Source organism: Mobula hypostoma, chromosome 9 (genome assembly GCF_963921235.1).
Source record: "Mobula hypostoma chromosome 9, sMobHyp1.1, whole genome shotgun sequence".
Classification (NCBI taxonomy): Eukaryota; Metazoa; Chordata; class Chondrichthyes; order Myliobatiformes; family Myliobatidae; genus Mobula; species Mobula hypostoma.
The window spans coordinates 37284100-37307753 of record NC_086105.1 but is presented as its reverse complement, the minus strand read 5'-3'; the positions used below and the strand labels follow the sequence as shown (position 1 = coordinate 37307753).

Genomic DNA, 23654 nt, shown 5'->3' with positions numbered 1-23654 from the left:
GTTGGATGTTCCACTCCTCCAATGAATGAATCTCTACATCCTTCAGGGTAGAGAATTCCAAAGATTCATCCCCTTCTGAGTGAAGAAATTATTCCTACTACTTATTCTCAAATTATTCTTCCAGGTCCCAGACTCCACAATCAGGAGAAACGTCTTTGCTCCATCTAACTAGTCAAATCTTTCAAGAATTTCAATGTGACTCTTATTCTTCTCAATTCTAGAATCTCTCCTTATATGGCAAACCCTCTACTTCTGGAACCAGTCCAATGAAATCTTTGCTGGATTCCCACTATACCAAATAAATCTTTCTTAGGCGAGGAGAACAACATTGCACACAAATATTGAGGTGGGGGCTCACCAAGGTCCTTACTCAACTAACCAAGCCCTCCCATTACAATGGTTAACACCCCATTTGGCCTGCCAATTGCTGGCTGTATCATCACATTCACTTTCAATGGTATGTGCACATGCATACTCAGGTATCTTCCATCAGCGTGATCCAATCACTTACCACTTAACAATAATCTGCTGTTAGTTCACCAATATGGATGACCCCATATTTTTCATCATTATACTTCATTGGCTACGTTTTTGGCCACTCAGTCAACTTGTTCATATCCCATGAAACTTCTTTATTAACTCTTTATACCGACAATTTCACCTAATTTAGTATCATCAGCAGGCTTGGAAATATGACATGTGGCCCACTCAACCAGATTACTGATATAATTTGTAGATACCAGTACCCTATCACTCACAAACTGCCAGTCCTTTGTACCCTCATTGTGCTTTCTGTCTGGTAGCCATCTTTCGATCCTTATCAGTATATTGATCCTGATCTTGTTAATTAAACTTTGTAAGCTTTATCAAATGCCTTCTGAAAATCCAAATCCTGTGGTTCTTTTTTAACCATTGTATGAGTCACATCCTCAAAGAATTGCACTCCAATAGTTTTTTGTTAAAATATCCATATTTTAATTTTCCTTATGACATAGAAGAGGCTATGCAGCCTCTGTGTAGTTACTATTAAATTATTGGCTCAACAAAATACTGGGAAAATGTCTTGCCTCATCAGCATCATCATTAAGAAAGAACATAACTTGGATTTAAATCCTGTTAAACTCATTTAAACTTATCCTAATCAGACCATGTTGACCATACACTACTCCCTTTAAAGATTGCATCATCTATCAACATAATTACATATTCATAAACACAGATGGGCGGTAATTGAAAGTTTTGATGCAAGTATTATGAACTCACTCTGGAACAGCTGACAAAATGATTAATTTTCTGACCATAAACTGTGTCATCTAAAAGAATGTCTGCAATTGAATATTTACTGCAGTTACTTTCACAACTTCTCAGTAGGTGGAGTGACCCTTGCCGGGATTAGCAGGTTTGAATAACGTTCAGGCATGCACAGATAAGTGGCAAGTAACATCAGCATAAGGCCTTAGCCATCACCAATAAGACAAGTAATATCAATACTTTTTGTTTAATGGTATTGCCATTATCTGATCTGCTACCAATTTCCTGGATGTTTCCTTGATCAGGAGTCTCAATATTGCATAAATATCAAGGCTATAAGAGCAGTCTGGAGACTGAGTAAGCAGTACTAAATGATACGCTTCCTGTTCCACCAAATTCTTTACACTATCTATAAGCCATAAATCAGGAGTGTGATCAAGCACATCAAATACTCTCCACTTTCCTGGAATAATGCCACTCTGTCAACTTTCAACACCATCCAGGACCAAACAGCTAACTTGACTGGCACCTCATTTACTCACTCCATCACTAATACACTGTGTCTGAGTTGTTTATACCACCTTCAAATTTATTGTAGTTACTTACTAAGGCTTTGTTGACAACCAAGTTGCACAGTATCCTATTCTGAAAATATCACACCTGGTAGTAGGCAGAGGGCAGAAGGTTGCTTTCAGAACTGGAAGACTGTGGCTAGTAGTGTTCACCAATGCTTGGTGCTTGGCCTATTGCTATTTATCATCTATGTTAATGACTTGGATGAAAATGTGCAAGGCATAGTTAGTAAATTTGCAGATGACACTACAATAGGTGATGTTATTGAAAATGATCTGAGCTGCTGAGTAAGGAACAGCATACAGAGTTTAATTTTGATAAGTGTGAGGTTTTGCACTTTGGGAAGACAAATCAGAGTAGGACGTTCACAGTGGACGGTAAGGCCCTGGGGAGTGTTGCTGAGCAGTGAGACGGAAGAGTACCGGTATGTGGTTCTCTGGTGTCACAGGCAGACAGGGTGATGAAGGAGGCTTGTTGCATTCTGTCCTTCACCAGTCAGGGCACTGAGCATAGAAACTGGGACGTTATGTTGCAGTTGTATTGGTGAGGCTGTGTTTGAAATAGTGCTTCAATTTTGGTCACTGTGCTGTAGGAAATATGGTATTCAACTGGAAAGAGTGCAGAGGAGATTTACAAGGATGTTTCTAGGACTCAAAGGACTGAGTTATGGAGAGAGTTGAACAGGTTTGGACTTTACTCATTAGAACATGAGGGGTGCATAAATGCTACTTTTAGGAACAATGTACTTGTGCTCTTGGGTTCCTCTGTTCCACAACACTCCCCATTCGCTGTGAGAGTCCTGAAGACAAATATACCTCACACTTATCCAATTTAAACTCCATTTATCATTCCTTGGCCCACTTACACAGCTGATTAACTCACGTTCACTGTCTGTAGAGATCTATAAAATCATGATGGGCACAGATTGCCAACGTGCGCAATCCTTTTCCCAGGGCTGGGGAATCAAGAACCAGATGATATAGGTTTAGGGTGAGACGAGAGAGATTTGATAGGAACCTGAAGGGCAACTTAATCACCTTAAGGGCGGTCAGTACATGGAATGAGCAGCCAGAGGTAGGTGCATTAACAACATTTAAAAGAAACTTGGACAGGTACATGGATAGGAAAGGTTTAGAGAAATATGGACCTAACATGGACAAATGGGACTAGCAATGATGGGAATATGATTGATATGGACCACTGGGGTCAAAGGGCCTGTTTCTATGCTGCCGTATGACCTTATGTTGGGCATAATATATCAAATATTTATGCCACATTTTTCAGGATGTTTGCTTTTGTAAATAGTGACATAGTAGGCAGGGTTTACGATCAGTAAGTGATGTGCTGATTGAAAGTAAGACTCCTTAACTTTGCTGCTGATCAGGACAAGCCGAGCCACTGCCTTCTCCTTTGGTGATGGGTTCCTCTTTTTTCTGAGGCCACCTCCATTATCTTATTACTTGTTTTTATAACTAGGCCAGCCAAGTGGCCCATCTGCCTTGCAGATCCAGCGACTCACGTTCAACGTGAACATCAGTGCTGTCTGTGTGGAGCTTGCATGTTCATCCTGTGCCTCATCCAGAACTTGCATGTGGCCTCTGTAAACTGGCTCCAGTGTTTGGATGGGGGGGGGCAGAAGGTGGGGGAAATAGATGAGAATGTGGAGAGAATAAAATGATGGGGTAGGATTCGTGTAAAATTGGATGCTTGATTCAAGGCCTGTTTTCTGTACTCTGTCCATGATTCCTTAACTCTGCCTTCAGTTGATTCTTAGCTATTGTTTTTTTTTCCAAAAAAATGTTCATGTGAATGTGGAAGTTGCCGTGAATGTTAGCTTCTGCTGTCTCTCACTCGTTGCCCCATGAACAGAAATGTTGGCTGGTCACTTCAGAGTCCTGTTAAGAACCTGCCACAGATTTCCTTCCCTGAGGAGATGAGAGGACTGGATGGCCTTTTATGACATTCTTGTAGTTTCAGTGTCACTGTAATGGTAGTAGCTTTTTGTTTCAGATTTGCTTAGATTTAAAAAAGCCACAGCTGCTATAACATGAATCAAACTCACACCTCTGAATCAATAGGCCAGGCTTCTTGCTACTTGCCCAGTAACTTCCCCTATCTGTGATGGAAGCTTTAATTTCCTGAGGTAGTGTGAGATGACTGGAGGGATTTAGGATGATGATTGTGTATCTTTGTTTCAATGTGGGTTATATAAACCGGGGAAAAGAAAACAGGGATGATAAAGCATATTTGCTGGAAGTGCAGCCAGTTGCTAAGAAAATGATGGAGTTTGATTATATTTCTCCTACAAGAGTACAATACCCAAAGCTACAATTTCCAAGCTTGGCTCGGTAAAAATGGCCACTTTAGTATAACTGCTATTGTTGTTTAGTCTAACTGCATTAGGATGCAGTATGTTGCATTATAATATTGGATTCAGTGAAACACTAACTCAAGTTCAATTTAATGGATGTCTTAATGCTTGAGTGTGTATTTCAAAGGAGTACTGATAAAGTGGTTGGAATTTTTCTCTTGCATTTAGATAATCATATTCAATTAAATGACTCACGGTGCATCAAGTTGAATCATTAACACACAACCTTCCAATGCACTAGCAAAACATAGTCCATTCTCCCTTCAAATTTTGTGCCAAATACTTAATAATGAAGGCTGCATCTTTAAGTTTGAGGATTATCTTTCCTCTATAAACCTTCAACAATAAATCAATACCGATTCGCAGGAAATCGCAGAGGGATTAGATGATTCGGTGATTCTGTGCAAAAGGCAACTTTCAGAATCTTGTTAAAAAGCACCTACAATAATTGGAGTCCTTGGTCTGTTTTTTCCATATGTAAAATCATGTATGCCCCCATTCCCTTGTGCTAGCCAATCCATCCTGTACTCATTGATAGCAAGTAATGGTGTGTTCCTTTCTTTCCTACAAGTCCCAAGCCGGTATTTCTGTGTACCAGTCACAAAGCTGATCTGCAATGATCCCTGCTGTACTTTTATGTTTCCTTGACAACCATTATGCTGTCCAGTAAAACGGCTGTACGCTCAGACGGAGCTGCCTCTCTGGGTCCAACCAGGGTGTGATTGATTGCCCCTTACCCTTTTTTATGATCGTAATATTAAGAATATTAAGTACTGTAGGTCTACCCCATCAGCAAGTTGCTTGATAGCAGTGGAGCTGGACTTACTGCATACGGTATTACCTATTACAGCCAGTCAAGGAGGAATGCGTCAAAGGGGGTGCATGGAGGTAGTGTATTGTGGTCCAACAATTGGAGCAAATGATTGTCTTGGGCGTTTTCCTTGTGATTGCAGGATCCTGTTGGACATTGATAATGTAGAATACTTCAAGTCTGGTTCACTGAGCTGCATGGCCTCGATTGTTGTGCGGACCAGGTCTCATGCTGTGGGGTTGCCTGTTGCAGCCACCCAGAGGAGGAGATGCTGGAGGCGGTGTGGCATTGCAGGCGACCATGCCGGGTTGGGGGGGGGGCCGGGGGGGCTAACCTTCTTGTCAATGCTACCTTCCAGTTTTCAGTCAGATTGCATCCATCTGCGGTTGCATTAGGTTGTGATGAGAAACTGTCGTGTATTTGTTATTGTAGAAACATGGCTCCAGGACAAATTCCCGTGCACCATCAATCTATAGGCCATGATACCTTGGCACCTGGGGCTGTATTATTTATATTTTTGTGGCTGTATGTGGTACTGCTACCGTAATTATGTGCTATGTGTGGCCTGTATTGTGTGTGACTGTTACTGTGTTTTGCACCTTGACTCTGTTTCATTTGGCTGTAATCATGTGTTTGGTGGAATGACAATTAAACTTGAACTTAACTTGACCAGAAAAACTGGGTATCCTGCAGTCGTTATTCTGCAATGTGAGACAGTCCTTTGGAATTGCTCCCAAACTGAGGATCTCCCTTCACTGGGCAAGAACATCTAGTTCAACAATGGAAAGAAAATGTTTTGTTGTAGGAGGAACATGTTGTTTGCTGCATTGCTCTGGTTGCAGGGAATTGGGGGTTCATTGGGTGCTGAGCACTGTTCTCTCTCAGCTATGGGAGGGCGCAGCTGCGCATTAACTGAAATGCTCCTGTGCACATACCCTTGGTTGCTGCACAGCTGGAATGATCTTTTATATAATGTTTTCAAGCCGTGTAAAAAAATTTTCAGCTCAGAGCAAGGGTTGATTGGTGCAGCTGTAAAATAATATTCGAGGGAACATTGTTGCTGAGTCTCAGTTTCAGCTGCAAACAGTTGTCTGTAACACATTTTTAACATTGGGTCTTGCATTTTCTAATTGTTTTTCTCAGAGTTAGAGCAATAGTATCTTACAGAATGGAAGCAGGAACTCTGGTCCAGCTCGTCCTTGTCAAGTGTGTTGCCCAGAGAGTTAGTCCCATCTGCCAGTGTTTGGTCCATTGGCCTCTAAATCTCTCCTATCCATGTGCTTATCTACATGGCTTTTCAATGATGCTAATGTCATGGCTGAAAGAAGGTCATAGTTGGGAGGCTAATATCAAAGGATATACTTTGTATTGAAAAGATTGAAAAGACAGGCAGGAAGACAAAGATGGTGGTGTGGCTCTGTTGATAAGGAATGAAATTACATCTTTAGAAAGAGGTGATATAGGGTCAGAGAATGCCAAATCTTTGTGGGTGGAGTTAAGAAACTGCAAGGGAGAAAAAAAAACCGTTATGGGAATCATATATAGGCCTCCAAATAGTAGCCAAGATGTGGGGTTGAGATTGCAAAAGGAGCTGGAAAGGGCATGTAATTAGGGTAATGTCACAATTGTAATGAGGGACTTCAATATGCATGGGGTTGGGAAAATCAGACTGGTGTCAGATCACAAGAGAGGGAACTTGTAGAATGCCCCTGAGATGGCATTTTAGAGCAGCTTGTGCTTGAGCCTACTAGGGGAAAGGCTATCTTAGATTGGGTGTTGTGTGATAATCCAGATTTTATTAGGGAGCTTAAGGTAAAAGAACCCATACTGTGATTTGAGAGGTAGAAGCATAAATCAGATGATTCAGAATCACAACAGAATAAAGTGAATTACAGAGGCATGAGAGAGGACCTTACCCAGGTGGATTGGAGGGGGATACTGGCAAAGATGACTGCAGAGCAGAGGTGGCTGAAGTTTCTGGGAATAGTTCACAAGGTGCAGGATAGATATGTCCTACAGATGAAGTTCTTAAATGGCAGGGGTAGGCAACTGTGGCTGACAATGGATGTTAAGGACTGCATAAAGGCCAAGGCAAGGGCATATAAGGTAGCAAAAGTGATTGGGAAGTTTTTAAAATCCAACAAAAGACAACAAAAAAAAAAGCCACAAGAAAGGAAAAGGTGAAATATGAGGGCGAACTAGCCAATAATATAAAGCAGGATACTAAAAGATTTTAAAAATTATTTAAAGAGTAAAAGGGAGGTGAAAGTTGATATTGGACCACTGGAAAATGACGCTGGTGAGGTAGTAATGGGGGACAAAGAAATGGCAGATGGACTAAATAAGTACTTTGCATCTGTCTTCAGTGGAAGGCACGAGCAGTGCGCTGGAGGTCCGTGAGTGTCAGGAGTCAAGAATGTCTGCCATTGCTATTACAGAGGGAAATGTGCTAGGCAACCTGAAAGGTCTTAAGGTGGATAAGTCATCGTGACTAGATGGACTACATCCCAGAGTACTGAAAGAGGTTGCTGAAAAGATAGCAGATGCATTGGTCATGAGCTTTCACAAATCACTTGATTCTGGCATGGTTCTAGAGGACTAGAAAACTGCAAATGTCACTCCACTCTTTAAGAAAGGAGGAAGGCAAAAGAAAGAAAATTATAGGCCAGTTAGCCTAACCTCAGTGACTGGGTAAGTTTTGGAGTCTATTATTAAGGATGAGGTTTCAGGGTACTTGGAGACTAATGATAAAATAAATCAAAGTCAGCATGGTTTCTGTGAAGGGAAGTCTTGTCTAACAAATCTGTTAGAGTTCTTTGAGGACGTAATGAGCAGGGTGGAAAAAGGAGATGCAGTGGATGTCATTTACTTGGATTTTCAGAAGGCATTTGATAAGGTGCCACACATGAGGTTGCTTAAAAAGATAAAATCCAATGGCATTACAGGAGAGATACTGGCATGGGTAGAGGAATGGCTGACAGGAGGCAGCAAGTGGGAATAAAGGAGGCCTTTTCTGGTTGGTTGCTAGTGACTAGTGGTGTACCTCAGGGGTCAGTATTGGGACCCCTACTTTTTACATTGTTTGTCAATTATTTAGGTAATGGAATTGATGGCTTTGTGGCAAAGTTTGTAGATGATATGAAGATAGGTGGAGGAGTAGGTAGTACTGAGGAAGCAATGCAATTGCAGAAGAAAGACAAATTTGGAAGAACGAGCAAAAAAAGTGGCAACACACATCAAAGTTGCTGGTGAACGCAGCAGGCCAAGCAGCATCTATAGGAAGAGGCGCAGTCGACGTTTCAGGCCGAGACAGTGTTGGGAAATGTACGATAATGCATTTTGGTAAAAGGAACAATAGTGCAGACTATTATCTAAATGGGGAGAAAATTCAAACATCAGAGGTGCAAAGGGACTTCGGAGTCCTCATGCAAGACTCCCAGAAGGTTAATTTACGGGTTGAGTCTGTGCTAAAGAAGGCAAATGCAATGTTGGCATTCATTTCAAGGGGAATAGAATATAAAAACAAGGAGATAATGCTGAGCCTTTATAAAACACTAATCAGGCTGCACTTGGAGTATTGTCAATAGTTTTGGGCCCCATATCTCAAAAAGGATGTGTTGTCATTGGAGAGAGTCCTGAGGGGGTTCATGAGGATGATTCTGGAAATGAAGGGGTTAACATATGAAGAGCGTTTGGCAGCTTTGGGCCTGTACTCACTGGAATATAGAAGAGTGCAGGGGGATCTCATTGAAACCTAGTGAATGTTGAAAGGACTAGATAAGGCGGATATGGAGAGGATGTTTCCCATGGTGGGTGGGTCCAGAACTGGAGGGCATAGCCTCAAAATTGAGGGGCGACCTTTTAGAACAGAGGGAAGTAGGGAACTTTTTAGCCACAGGGTAGTGAATCTGTGGAATGCTCTGCCACAGACTGCAGTGGTGGCCCAGTCTGTGGATATATTTAAAGTGAAAGTTGATAGTTTCCTGATTGGTCAGGATATCAAAGGATATGGTGAGAAGGACGGTGTATATGGGGTTGAGTGGGATCCGGGATCAGCCATGCTGGAATGGCAGAGCAGACTCAATGGGCTGAGTGGCCTAATTCAGCTCCTATGTCTTATGGTCTTAAGGATTTTGCTTCACCTTTCCTGCCAGGTCCTCCTCCTATCCTCTTTTAGCCCTCTGAAATTCTGTTTTAGTTAACAGGTTTAATTAAAGGACATTGCACCAAATCTAGTTGTCTCTCAGGTTCATTAATCATGATGGACCAGTGATTAGCAACAGGAGTGGAAAATTGTCCTATTTATTTTTCTTCTACCAACTTCCTTCATGTAGCAGTGTTGCAGTTAATGCTACCTCAGCTGAGAGAAACTAAGTCAGTACATGAGCCGTGTGGGTCTGAAATTGAGTGACTTATTATAGACCTCAGATGAAATCTTGGAACTTATTGCCAGGTGTAATTACCTATTTAGTCGCAGTGGGACTGCCACTGGCTTCAAGAAAATAATGGCCTGTTCTCTCAAGATAATGGGCTTTGTTGTTCTTGGTTTTCCAGAGATTCAAGTTAATTTCTCCTCCTACACTCTATTAAGTTGATTTTCCTTTGTATGCCACACCTCCTCAGCTTTGCCTCATAACAACTGTTCCATCCTGGTGAACAGCTTCCTCTCCCCAGCACAGCCATTTCAGCAGTTGTTCAAGATAACACCTTTGATTTTTGTGTGTGTGTGTGTGTGTGTGTGTGTGTGTGTTTGTGTTTTGTTCCACTTTCCAACAAAATACAATGAATGCTCTTGTCACTGTTTTCACTTTTAAGTGCATTGTCATGTTTTCTGATTGCTTGCATGACAATCTGGAGCAAGGCAGGTCCAGGAATGAGCAAAGCCTTCCTGGGCTAACCCAGCTTCAGGAATTTTTTCATCCGCTGCTGCTGTAGCTTCTCCTGCTTTGGTTCATCAGACAACACACATCAAAGTTGCTGGTGAACGCAGCAGGCCAGGCATCAAAGTCTGCAGTGGTTTATCATTGAGACCTCTGCATTTATTGTTGTCATGTTATCTGATTCCCCTCCGCCCTGTGGTTCCCAGTTGCCACATCTCTAATGCATACCTTCCTTATCTCCTGCCTTGATTTTACCAGCCTCCCAATCTCCGCCACGTGGAACGTCAACCCTTTGAAGACAACTCCTTGCTGCCAGTAACCTAGCTTTGACAAGCATTGCATTTCCAATGACTTACTGCTGGCATTGGCTCCACATCCCCAGTGTACTGAATCCTTAGTCCTCTTTACTGTTGATAAGTTCTCCTATGGCTTCCCCCTCCTAGCTGTGTAACTCATCTAACTCTACTGGATGGCTTTCATAGTTCATGTTTCTGACACCAGCCCCTTGTAAGTGTTGTCAAATGATTGCTTCAATCACAAGAAGAGCCTGGTCTTCACATGTCCAATGTACAAGCAGTTGCACTTTACTGATGGGGCCATTACACAGTGAACAGGTCCTCCAGCCCTAGCTTGGAGGTTCCTCACAAGAGTCCAGGGTGCTGGGACCTATTCTACAGATGAGATTGCCTCAATTTATCTTCAGATGATTAAGCTCTGACAACATGTTCAATTGAAATATTTAATTTTCATATCTGTAGACTCAGTAAGGATAATGTTGCATTTAGTTTGTTAGTAATTCTGTGTTTTTCAATATTTAGTGTTCTAATTCCCTAAATGGTGTATTACAGAAAGGCTTAGTAACCAAAGGTGTCAAATGAGATGTGTAGTTGATCAGTAACTTGGCTTGAAAGGGCTGATATTTGGCTAGCCTCCAGGTTGGGTGATTGTTGTGCTGGGTTTGTTGTTAGACAATGATAAAGATGTCATCACAATGATATAAAGTGCTTTGTTCCAACTGTATGCAGAGCAACAAAGTTTCTCTGATTTGCATTGTTCTTGACGAGCAATATTTGCATTTCTCCAAAAAAGAAAATATGTAAAGGAAGGTGATACTTGATATTTTTACAGATGATGTTTTTATTTTTCTCTGTTTCTTTCCTTCCTTGCTTTTTGCTAGGATATGGTTATAAAAATATCAGCAATCTTGGTACATGGCCTCAGCAGACAATGATCTTCTGAGGCTTGCTGGTGAAGATTCTGAAAACTATTAAACCATGAAGATGAGATTCCTGCAAACCCGCTCCTGCCTTCCCTCAGTGTGATTCCAGGGTGGCAAACTGGATCCCTGGTTTATTTTATTTTTCCCTAAATCAGGGGTCCTAGGTGCATTGTAGTAGTCCAGTCTACAGCTTACCTTAAGTTCCCTCTAACCAAGCACTATTTTAAATGGGTTTTTATCAATTTTTGGTGAGTTTGTATATACACAACCAGACATCTTTGAGGAGTATCATTTCCCCAAGGTGGGAAGCCATACTGGAGAAGAGAAAGGAGAGCAAAAAGTTTAAAATTGGTTAAATTTCCTTAAGCGTAAGGCTCTAAGATAAAAAATATATACATAACCAACTCTCTTTCATGCAGTTGTTTTTCAAAAAATAAATTCAATGCTTATGTTACCGATGGTCTACAAATTGGAACATGATTTGGCTTTTAATGGATCTTGCATATTAATATCAGTAACATTTATTGGAATTAGTCATGAAAGTGATATGATGAGTCATTTCCAAATTCCCACTTAAGCTGCAATTTTACTGGAAGTTTGAATGTGTAGAGTACTTCCTATCAGTGGTTATTCCTTCAGTCTGCCCTTCACCATGACTTGTAAATAATGGTAAATTACTGTTTGTCTCTCTAATGCCTTTTATTTAACTCTGCCATTGTTGTTTCGGTGATATTCTCGTGATTACTTTAATTACTTACTGTGGAAGAGCCAAATGTTTAAATTTACCCCAATAGGTACATATCCACTAGTTTGCATTTGATTTAATTTCATTTGACTAATCCAGTTGGTTTTGATGTTTTGAATTATGCAGGAGCATTTAACACACTGAAATAAATTACTTGGTACTATTTATTATTGGCCCCTACAAAGAAACACTTGAACGCAAAGCTTGAAAGCGTACATTCCTACCTTCAAGAGAATAATTAATAATGATTCATCAATAAGTCATGGATATGCAATTAGTAAGATAACTGGAGATATTTCTGAACATAAATATTAAATGCTAAACATTATAAAGTAATTTTCAGTATTCACCGCAAAGGCTTGCTCCCACCCAAAGTATTATAGATGGCTACTTTATTGATTCCAAAGGAAATTGCAGAGTCACAGTAGCATTACAAGTGCACAGATATACAAATATTAGAAGAGAAGTAAGAAAGAATAAAAAAAAGTTACCTCAAACAATCTAGTAGGAGGGGAGTCATCACTTCCCTGGCTATAGTTTGACTCATTATAGAGCCTAATGGCCGAGGGTAAAAATGACTTCATGTAGTGCTCTTTTGGAGCAGCTGAATGGTCTTAGTCTATTACTAAATGTGCTCCTCTGTTCAGCCAAGATGGAATGCAGAGGATGAGAAACATTGTCCAGAATTGCCAGGATTTTCTGCAATGGAATGGATTGTGGTGAGAAAAGTTGGAGGGAGAAGCCATTGAGTGTTTTGGCATAGTTAACAGAGCACAGTACAGGCCTTTTGGCCCACAATGTTGTGCCAACCTTTCTAACATAAATCTAACCCTCTCTCCTACATAGAGCTCCATTTTGGGGAACTATGTAGGATGGATGTTCATCCATCTGATATTCATTTAAGAAACAGGTTTATCTCAAAATATTTAGGGCTTATGTACTTGTAACTTGGTAACCTTTCAAAAATGAGAAGTAATATTCCTAAGATAATGTAATGTGTTTACTTTCTTTATTTTGAATTGATGATGGGACAGCTATGTGAGAAGGATGTTATTGTTGTAGGAGCTTCTGAGTAATATGGATCCCATGTAATGTAAGTGGAGACTGTTTATTGGTGGCTGTGGCTATATTGTTAGAGTGAAGTGGTAGTATTGCATTATTAGAAACAGATTGTAACAGGGAAATGGAGCAGCATTTTCTGTTTGATTCTTTACGGTGATCTTCAGAATCAGATTTATTATCTTTGACTTATGTACATGATGTGAAATTTGTTATTTTGTGGCAGCAGCCTGATGCAAAGACATAAAAATACTGTAAGTTACCAAAATAAGCGGTGCAGAAAAAACTGGAATAATGAGGAAGTGTTCATGGACTGTTTGGAAATTTGATGATGGAGGTGAAGAAGCTGTTCTTGCATTGTTGAGTGTGGATCTTCACATTCCTGTACCTCCTCCACAATTATAGCAATGAGAAGAGGGCATGTCTCAGATGCCCACCTCTTGAGGCACTGCCTCTTGAAGAAGTCCTCAATGGTGGGGGTGGTTGTGCCCTTAATGGAGTTGGTTGAATCTCCAACATTTTGCAGCCACGTATACATTGAAGCTTCCAAACAACACCTGTGATGCAACCAGTCAGAATGTTCTCCATCATTCATCTATAGAAATTTGTAAGAGTCTTTCATGGCAAACAGTACTCCTTAAGCTCCTAACAAAGTTAGAATGCCTTCTTAATGTGTTGGGGCCAAGATAGATCCTCCAAGACATTGAAACTGAGGAACTTGAAGCTGTTCACCTTTTCCACCACTGATCCCTCATTAGTTTCTTTGTGGACTAAGGTTTTGTTGTTCAGCTCAGTTTGCGGCTGTGCTTTATCATTTGAATGAAATTGTTTCTCTGTCAGTACCTTACATGCTAGCTCTGCTAAAACCCTTAACTGAACCACGGTTAGATGATTAGATTTCTAATTGGTTTACTAATGTCATACGTACTGAGATACTGTGAAAAGCTTTGTTTGTTTGCCCTCCAGACAGATCATACATTAGTACATTGAGGTTGTAAAAAAGAAAACAAATGCAGAATACAGAATATAGCATTATAGTTACAGAGAAGGTGCAGTTCAGGTTAACAAATAGAATGTAATGACTATGGCAAGGTAGACGCAGAGATCAATAGTTCATCTTTAGTGTATAAGAGGTCCATTCAAGGGTCTTGTAATAGCGGGATGAATACTGTGTTTGAGCCTGGAGCCTGCTCAGATTTTTATATCTTTGCTTGGGGTGGGGTAGTGTGGGGAGGAGAGACAATGACTGACATGGGAAGGGTCCTGGAGCCCTTGATTATCTTTTAAATTTCCCATACCACAGTGAAAAGTGGGCATTAGAGGACTGGCAGTTCATTCTGCACACTCCCTGATTTTCCTTGGCATTGGAGAACAGACCAGCAATCATCTAAGAGCCACTTCGGACTTCCAGTTAGTGAGTGTGAACCACGTCCAACTTTGGATCCATTACTTCTGGAAGGATATCAAGGCCTCAGAGAAGGTGAAGAACTATTCAATAGGAGAACACCAAACATGAGAGGATTTAGTGATTTAAAAAAAAAGTTGAGAATATTGAGAGGAGATCCAAAATAATGACTTAATGTTGAACGGCCGTTCAATTGTTAGAGATAAACTCTGAAATGAATCCTCAGCAAGAAGCTGCAGTTTCAAACTCAGCACCAAAACAATTGAGGGATAGAAGGACATAATAAAATGCAGGGGAAAAGCATTCACACAATTGTATCTATGCCAGCCGAAAAACAGTTTCTGTTTCCCTTCTCAGCCCTGGTGTATCAAACACAGCACAGGAACAGGCCTTTTGTCCCATCATGTCTGTGCTTAACACAATGTCAGTCCAAACTAATTTCATGTGCCTGCACATTGCTTATATTTCTCCATTCCCTGTTCATATGTATGTATAAGTTCCTCTCAAACATTGTTATCGTATATGTTTCACCCACTTCCCTGTCAGCAAGTTCCAGGCACCCACCACTCTACACTACAAAACTTGCTTCATAAATCTCCTTCAAACTTACTCCTCTCACCTTAAAGCCACGCCCTCTAGTATTTGATAAGACTCCATGGAGTCATAAGCTGAAAAACATCCCGGGCCAGTTGTGATTATCTGAAGAATTGATAGGGCTGGTTCTATTTGCCTTCATTAATTATCTAAAAATAACAAAAGAGGGATAGTCGCTCTTTGATAATGTTTGTTTATTTGAGGCTGCGAATACCCCTGAGGCTTTGCCAGTAGTGGGTGCTGTGTCTGCAGTGCACCGGGAGCACAGATTTATCAGCAGTTAGTCACTGAAATAGACACATTGCTAGTGCAGGCCTTGCTGTAGAGGATTGGGTAGGAGACATGAGAATAACACCAGAGTTCTCTAACCGTGCTTCTGGCAGCCACTTGCTGTCCTTGTAATCACTGCTGGGAAATACTAGATAGTCCATTAACCTGCTTTGATTCGCCAACATAATTGTAAATGTTCTTTGTTGCATGTTTCCCACCTTCTCATTGCCAAACAGGGACCTCTTCTTTGGTATCTTTTACTATCTGTCTTCAGAATGTTTTATTCTTTCTCTCTGTAAAAATGCCAGATGGCTGTTGTACTGTAAACAAATAATCCTGGTGGAGGCAGTTGAGACTGTAGGTGCTGGGATCTGGAGCATAAAAAGTACTAGAGAAACTCAGATTCTGTAGAGGGATCTGGGCAGTCGATGTTTTGGGTCGTCTAGACTATCATATCTAAACAGTCATAAATCATGTGATCTTGATATGTAGCTGCAAAGGTTTAATTTTGATCAAGTATCGCATACATCTCCAAAGGTGGCTTTGCTGAGCTTTTGTTTTTGGAACATTTTTACATCTTGGTACCATTCCTTTCTATTGAGTGATTGTTTTTGTGTGGAATGGGGCTGATACCTAGATATAGCTATGTGTTTTTCTCTCGTTGTGAAGTAAGGCAGATTCATCATGGTCATCAACTGATATGTCCACATCTGGTAGGATAACTGGCATTCCCTGGGAGAGTAATTATGCTTTAGATTCTGATTTCCATTTGCAATTTTAGTTTAAAGCATTGAATTTCCTTTAGATGAGCAGAACTACATTTCGAGAACTATTACTTGCTCTTACCTAACTCCCACTATTAGTAGTTACCTCTTTTCAAGGTATCAGCTTTGTCCCGGATGGTGTCCAGGATCTTCAGTGTTGGAGCTGCATTTATCCAGACAAATTGAGCCCGGTGACCTGCCTCAGTGACTACCATCTGGTAGCACTAGCATCAGCCATAATAAAGTGCTTTGAGAGGTTGGGTATGGTGCAAATCAACTCTTGCCTCAGAGATGACCTAGAACTGCTCCCATTTGCCTTTTGCTTCAACAGGTCAGCCTCATGTATAATTCCTCTGCTGTTCATTCTGCTCTGGACCATTTGGACAACAAGAACTCAAATACCAAGCTATATTTCATCGACTACATAATTATCCGATCAAAACTCACCATCAAGCTTCAAGACCTGGTCCTCTGTGCCTCCCTCTACTCAGCTTCCTCATTGGTAGATCTCAGTCAGTGAGGATTGGTAGCAACAGTTCTTCCTTGCTGACCATCAACACAAGTGCTCCTCAAAGCCCTCTGCTCTACTCTGTATGCACATATGACTGTGTGGCTAAGTGCAGGTCCAATGTGATCTTCAAACTCACTGATAATGCTACCGTCGTTGGATGAATCACACGTGGCGATGAGTCAGTTGACTGGAGTGAGATACGTCACCTGGTTGAGTGGTGCTGACAAAACAACCTCTCGCTCACCATCAGCAAGACTAAAGAGCTGATTGTTGACAGCAAGAAGGAGAAGGAGGGAAAACATGCACCAGTCTACAATGGAGAAATCAGCACTGGAGAGAGTCAGCAGCTTGAAATATAAAGTTGTGGTGGTAGGGGATTTTAATTTTCCATACATTGATTGGGTCTCCCACACTGTTAGGGGTCTAGATGGTTTAGAGTTTGTAAAATGTGTTCAGGAAAGTTTTCTAAATCAATATATAGAGGGACCAACTAGAGGGGATGCAATATTGGATCTCCTGTTAGGAAACGAATTAGGGCAAGTGACAGAAGTCTGTGTAGGGGAGCACTTTGGTTCCAGTGATCATAACACCATTAGTTTCAATTTGATCATGGACAAGGATAGATCTGGTCCTAGGGTTAAGGTTCTGAACTGGAAGAAGGCCAAATTTCAAGAAATGAGAAAGGATCTAAAAAGCGTGGATTGGGACAGGTTGTTCTCTGGCAAAGATGTGATTGGTAGGTGGGAAGCCTTCAAAGGGGAAATTTTGAGAGTGCAGAGTTTGTATGTTCCTGTCAGGATTAAAGGCAAATTGAATAGGAATAAGGAACCTTGGTTCTCAAAGGATATTGCAACTCTGATAAAGAAGAAGAGGGAGTTGTATGAAATGTATAGGAAACGGGGTAAATCAGATGCTTGAGGAGTATAAGAAGTGCAAGAAAATACTTAAGAAAGAAATCAGGAGGGCTAAAAGAAGACATGAGGTTGCCTTGGCAGTCAAAGTGAAGGATAATCCAAAGAACTTTTACAAGTATATTAAGAGCAAAAGGATTGTAAGGGATAAAATTGGTCCTCTTGAAGATCAGAGTGGTTGGCTTTGTGCGGAACCAAAGGAAATGGGGGAGATCTTAAATAGGTTTTTTGCGTCTGTATTTACTAAGGAAGCTGGCATGAAATCTATGGAATTGAGGGAATCAAGTAGTGAGACCATGGAAACTGTACAGATTGAAAAGGAGGAGGTGCTTGCTGTCTTGAGGAAAATTAAAGTGGATAAATCCCCAGGACCTGACAGTGTTCCCTCGGACCTTGAAGGAGACTAGTGTTGAAATTGCGGGGGCCCTGGCAGAAATATTTAAAATGTTGCTGTCTACGGGTGAAGTGCCGGAGGATTGGAGAGTGGCTCATGTTGTTCAGTTGTTTAAAAAAGGATCGAAAAGTAATCCGGGAAATTATAGGCCGGTGAGTTTAATGTCAGTAGTAGGTAAGTTATTGGAGGGAGTACTAAGAGACAGAATCTACAAGTATTTGGATAGACAGGAGCTTATTAGGGAGAGTCAACATGGCTTTGTGCGTGGTAGGTCATGTTTGACCAATCTGTTGGAGTTTTTCGAGGAGGTTACCAGGAAAGTGGATGAAGGGAAGGCAGTGGATATTGTCTACATGGACTTCAGTAAGGCCTTTGACAAGGTCCTGCATGGGAGGTTAGTTAGGAAAATTCATTCGCTAGGTATACATGGAGAGGTGGTAAATTGGATTAGACATTGGCTCGATGGAAGAAGCCAGAGAGTGGTGGTAGAGATTTGCTTCTCTGAGTGGAGGCCTGTGACTAGTGGTGTGCCACAGAGATCAGTGCTGGGTCCATTGTTATTTGCCATCTATATCAATGATCTGGATGATCATATGGTAAATTGGATCAGCAAGTTTGCTGATGATACAAAGATTGGAGGTGTAGTAGACAGTGAGGAAGGTTTTCAGAGCCTGCAGAGGGACTTGGACCAGCTGGAAAAATGGGCTGAAAAATGGCAGATGGAGTTTAATACTGACAAGTGTGAGGTATTGCACGTTGGAAGGACAAACCAAGGTAGAACATACAGGATTAATGGTAAGGCAGTGAGGAGTGCAGTAGAACAGAGGGATCTGGGAATACAGATACAAAATTCCCTAAAAGTGTCGTCACAGGTAGATAGGGTCGTGAAGAGAGCTTTTGGTACATTGGCCTTTACTAATTGAAGTATTGAGTATAAGAGCTGGAATGTTATGATGAGGTTGTATAAGGCATTGGTGAGGCTGAATCTGGAGTATTGTGTTCAGTTTTGGTCACCAAATTACAGGAAGGATATAAATAAGGTTGAAAGAGTGCAGAGAAGGTTTACAAGGATGCTGCCGGGACTTGAGAAACTCAGTTACAGAGAAAGGTTGAATAGGTTAGGACTTTATTCCCTGGAGCGTAGAAGAATGAGGGGAGATTTGATAGAGGTATATAAAATTATGATGGGTATAGATAGAGTGAATGCAAGCAGGCTTTTTTCACTGAGGCAAGGGTAGAAAAAAACCAGAGGACATGGGTTGAGGGTGAGGGGGGAAAAATTTAAAGGGAACATTGGGGGGGCTTCTTCACACAGAGAGTGGTGGGAGTATGGAATGAGCTGCCAGACGAGGTGGTAAATGCGGGTTCTTTTTTAACATTTAAGAATAAATTGGACAGATAAATGGATGGGAGGTGTATGGAGGGATATGGTCCGTGTGCAGGTCAGTGGGACTAGGCAGAAAATGGTTCGGCACAGCCAAGAAGGGCCAAAGGGCCTGTTTCTGTGCTGTAGTTTCTATGGTTCTATGGTTCTATGGTACAGACCTACACAGGACTACATAAAGTGCACAAAACAGTGCAGGGCAGTACAATAAATAATAAGACAATAGGCACGATAGAGGACAAATTACAATGTAATAATAAATGACGTAGATGTCAGTCTAGTCTCTGGGTATTAAGGAGTCTGCTGGCTTGGGGGAAGAAACTGTTGCACAGTCTGGTCATGAGAGCCCGAATGCTTCAGTACCTTTTGCCGGATAGCAGGAGGGAGAAGAGTTTGTATGTGGGGTGTGTGGGGTCCTTCACAATACTGTTAGTTTTGCGGATGCAGCGTGTGGTGTAAGTGTCTGTAATTGTGGGAAGAGAGACCCCGATGATCTTCTGAGCTGACCTCATTGTCCACTGCAGGGTCTTCTGATCCGAGACGGTGCAATTCCAGAACCAGGCAGTGATGCAGCTGCTCAGGATGCTGTCAATACAACCTCTGTAGAATGTGGTGAGGATGGGGGTTGGGAGATGGACTTTTCTCAGCCTTTGCAGAAAGTAGAGACGTGGCTGTGCTTTCTTGTATGGAGCTGGTGTTGAGGGACCAGGTGAGATTCTCCACCAGGTGAACACCAAGAGCACCTTGGAGCCCGACGGCTTCAGGCCACAGCTGTGGAGTCAGTGCAGCACTGAGGTGGGGGAAGTCAGGGGCCCGACAGCCGCAGGACAACAGCTACTCCCGAACCTGGCAGTGTGGGCCCAAGACTCCTGCACCAGCCACCCGACATTAGCACTGAGAAGAAAGGGAGACAGGTCAAACCCAGGCAGACAGGATGGGCACAAGTGGAGGATCTTGGCTGACACGGAGGAGTGAGCTGGGAACAGTTCATCCTCCGCCCTCGGTCTTGACACCTCAATCTTTTTAATCAGGGCCTTATGTAATTGCAAAGATATTGATGATAAAGGCCAACACACCACTTTCTCCCTAATTGCTTTCTGTACCTTCACATTAATTTTCAATGAGTCACATATCAAGTCTTTCTGAACACTAACACTTCAATCTCACTATTTAAAAGCTACTCTGCCTTTCTACTTTTATTCTACCAGAGTCAGCAGCACTGCCAGCCGTGCTGGGGGATGGGAGGGTGGGAAGCAGTTGTCCTGGTGCTGGTTGAGGGAACTAGGCAGAATAATAGTTCAGCACAGTCTAGATGGGCTGAAGGGCGTGTTTCTATTCTGTCGTACTCTATACTCCAGCTTCAGGCTGGTACAATGGAGAAGAGTGAAGCTGGTGGCTAGGGAAGTTATCAGTAGTTCGAGACGATAAGAGTCTCCCTCCTGTGTTTTGACTGGGTGTCATGGTAGTGTAGAAGTTAGCCCGATACTATTACAGCTCTGAGCATTGGAGTTTGGAGTTCAGTTCCAAAACTGTTCTCCCCATGAATGCGTGGGCTTCCTCCGGGTACTCTGGTTTCCTCCCACGTTCCAAAGACATACTGGTTAGCAGGTTAGTTGGTCATTGTAAACTGTCTTGTGATCAGGTTAGGGTTAAATTGGCGGGTTGCTGGGTGGTGTGGCTCATTGGACTTTAGGACCTGTTCTGCTCTGCATCTCTAACTATTCCTTCCAGCTCACTTGTGGGCAATCTGTGTTAACGATTCCAGACAGCCATCAAATAAGCTGGAAGTGTTCTGGTTGAAAGTAATGTGTTAAAATGGAATGTGCTGAAGGAGGTTCATTACCACTTCTTGAGAGTTATGTCATGATTTGAGCTGGAATGAATAAACTTGTAAGTTGGCAAATTCAGTCATTCTTCTAAACCCTGCATTACACTGGGAAGTGATTCTGTCTCATGATCGCTGTTGGATGAGGATGACAGGGCTGTGTTGTAGTGGATAACACTTTCACTCATGAACCAGAAGAATATGGTTGAAAGTACCTCCACACCAGCAGCGGTAATTAAACATGTATGTTGTCACTGCATTCAGGATGCTCAGGATGTGCTTCCTAAGAACATCAGAGAACAAGACTGCAAAGATATGAGTGGTCTACCAAGGGTCTGTGTGCAGATCGTAAGAGGCCCATCTGAAACTCTGTGTTGCAGTATGTGTGATGTGGCCAGCCCTTTGGCACTGAGGACTTCCCCAGTTCCCTGGTTGATATTTCCCCAAACAATGTCACTACACCGTATTACCATACTGGTGTTTGTGGGAGCTTGCCATATGTAACGTTTCCTACAGTAATATTCAAGATCACTTAAATGACTCTGGTGCACTTTAGAATGAGTTAGTGAAAGGTGCCTTTGTGTGTGGGCATATTGTAAATGTATTTAATGTGCAAGCTAGAGAAGGAGGAGTGACATCAGATTGTAGCAAGTAAGAGCCAACCAAACTAAGCTTACACATCGAAATGCGCTTTCATATCATTCCTAGGAGCTGTATCTAAGGTGACAGCTTTCAGATCTGGTTGTTGGTGTCCCATGTTATATGGCATTCCATGGCTGTTTGTACATAGTTTGTATGTCCTCCCCATAACTGTGTGGGTTTCCTCTGGGTACTCTGCTTTCCTCCCACATGGGGGTTAATTGGTCACATGGGCATAATTGGGTGGTGCAGGCTGATTGGGCTGGAAGGGCCTGAAACTGAGCTGTAATGTGGATAACGATCATAATCCTCGACAAAGCCCAACCATAGCAAATTAATGGAGTTTGGCTAAATTTATTGACACAAAATTGATAACCTATTAATAACAACATAAAATTGATAATCTTTGTTCTTCCAGAGGTGGATATTAATGTCAATCCTTATCACAGGAATTTAAAATGGGAGGAGGAGAAGATGGCGGCGTGATGCAGCGCGTGCGGCCACTCCAGTGGTGATATCTGTTATTTGTCAAGTAGGGGACCGTGCATAATTCTGATTTGATGGAGACAGACAAGAGAGTACGGAGGAACATCTGGAGAAACTTCTGAAATGCCCGCTTCACTGCCGACTGTGTGGTCCGGAATCTCCAGAGGAGAAGGCCCTGAATCCTCGGCTTTGCTTGTTTCGGCAGCCGGGGCGAGGTCGAAGGCGCTCGGCAGAGGATGGCGCTCGGGAGGCTGTATCGGAGGGGCTGGTCGGAGGCTCGAAGTTTTCGGACGGATGGACTCAGTGTTGGCTGTCGTCGGGTGCTTCCAATGCATCGGCAGTTGTCAGTGCCTGGAGGTTTATGGCAGGGAGTTTCTCCCTTTTGCCACCTGCTATTGGGGACTCGGGAGTTGATCGACTCGGGACTTTGAGACTTTTTTGTTACTGTGCCCATGGTCTGTTCTTTATCAAATTATGGTATTGCTTTGCACTGCTGTAAATATATGTTATAATTATGTGGTTTTGTTAGTGTTAGTCTTTGGTTTGTCCTGTTTTTCTGCGGTATCACTCTGGAGGAACATTGTATCATTTCTTAATGCATGCATGCATTTCTAAATGACAATAAATGAGGACTGAGTGTTCCCATTATCTGAAAGAGTTTTCTTCTCTGTATAAAAGCAGGAGAACACCATATGTCCACAAGGCCTGAAAAATATTTCTGTGCCTGTTATATAGGTACCTCTTCAATCACTTGTGTCTGACTAAAAATGGAAGAAATGAGACTAGACTTAGGTTATCATCCTGCCTCTTTTAATGCTGATGAACTACAGTTCAACTGTTAAGTTTCAATTCATTCTTCTTAATCAATACAACTTATCTTTGTGGAATAATATAAAATAATGGGCAAACTTTGCTTTCCTACCACCATGAGTCACTTTATCTGGCTTAAACTGAATAATAACCCATCTGGCGAGTCCATCTCCAATTTTCCCTGTTTCAAAGTCATTAACTGTCCTTATGATGTTCCTGCAATAAAGCTTTAGTCCAGTTTTAAACATCTTCACATACTATGGAGATGAAAGAGTGTGTGGTGAGATGTTGCATCATATGCTTAGAAAATCTAATGAATACTTTATTTTTTATTCTCTAAGGAGGATTTTCACCAGAGCTGTTCAATAAAGATTGTGGACCAGCTGACATACAAAGACTCATTTTAACTACATCGATTAATGTTAGGTGAAAACCAGTTAGCACGCAGTGGAAGTAAATATATTTTACATATTATAACCCATCATTAATTAACAATCAATAAGTTATCACTCATATTCACACTGTCTTCTTTATCTGACCATCTTGACATCAAATTCATAAAAAGCTGAAAGTTTCCTGCACTGCATTTGCAATTAGTGGTGTTATATGTATGTAGTCGAACTGTGAGTTTTTAGTTTATTGAAGTTAGTTACATCCTAATTCCCATTTTGCCCTGTGACAGATGTATCATACCTATATATGGACCTCTAAACTTTTATTTGAGAGCTTTTTTTACCCCTTTTTAATTTGCT

The 23654-nt window shown here is 41.7% G+C and overlaps 1 protein-coding gene across 4 annotated transcripts in view; it reads left to right on the top strand.

The window, feature by feature from the left end:
- Nucleotides 1–23654, top strand: part of LOC134351649 (protein bicaudal D homolog 1-like) — a 230858-nt gene that overhangs the window by 5250 nt on the left and 201954 nt on the right. Inside the window, exon 2 of one of the 4 annotated variants that reach the window (XM_063058093.1) lies at nucleotides 22025–22743. The exons of the other annotated variants lie outside the window; for them this stretch is intronic. Within the exon in view, the coding sequence (XP_062914163.1) occupies nucleotides 22025–22063 (39 nt within the window). The 3' untranslated portion in view covers nucleotides 22064–22743. Of the gene's footprint in view, nucleotides 1–22024; nucleotides 22744–23654 lie in introns of those variants that run through there. 4 annotated transcript variants of the gene reach the window in all.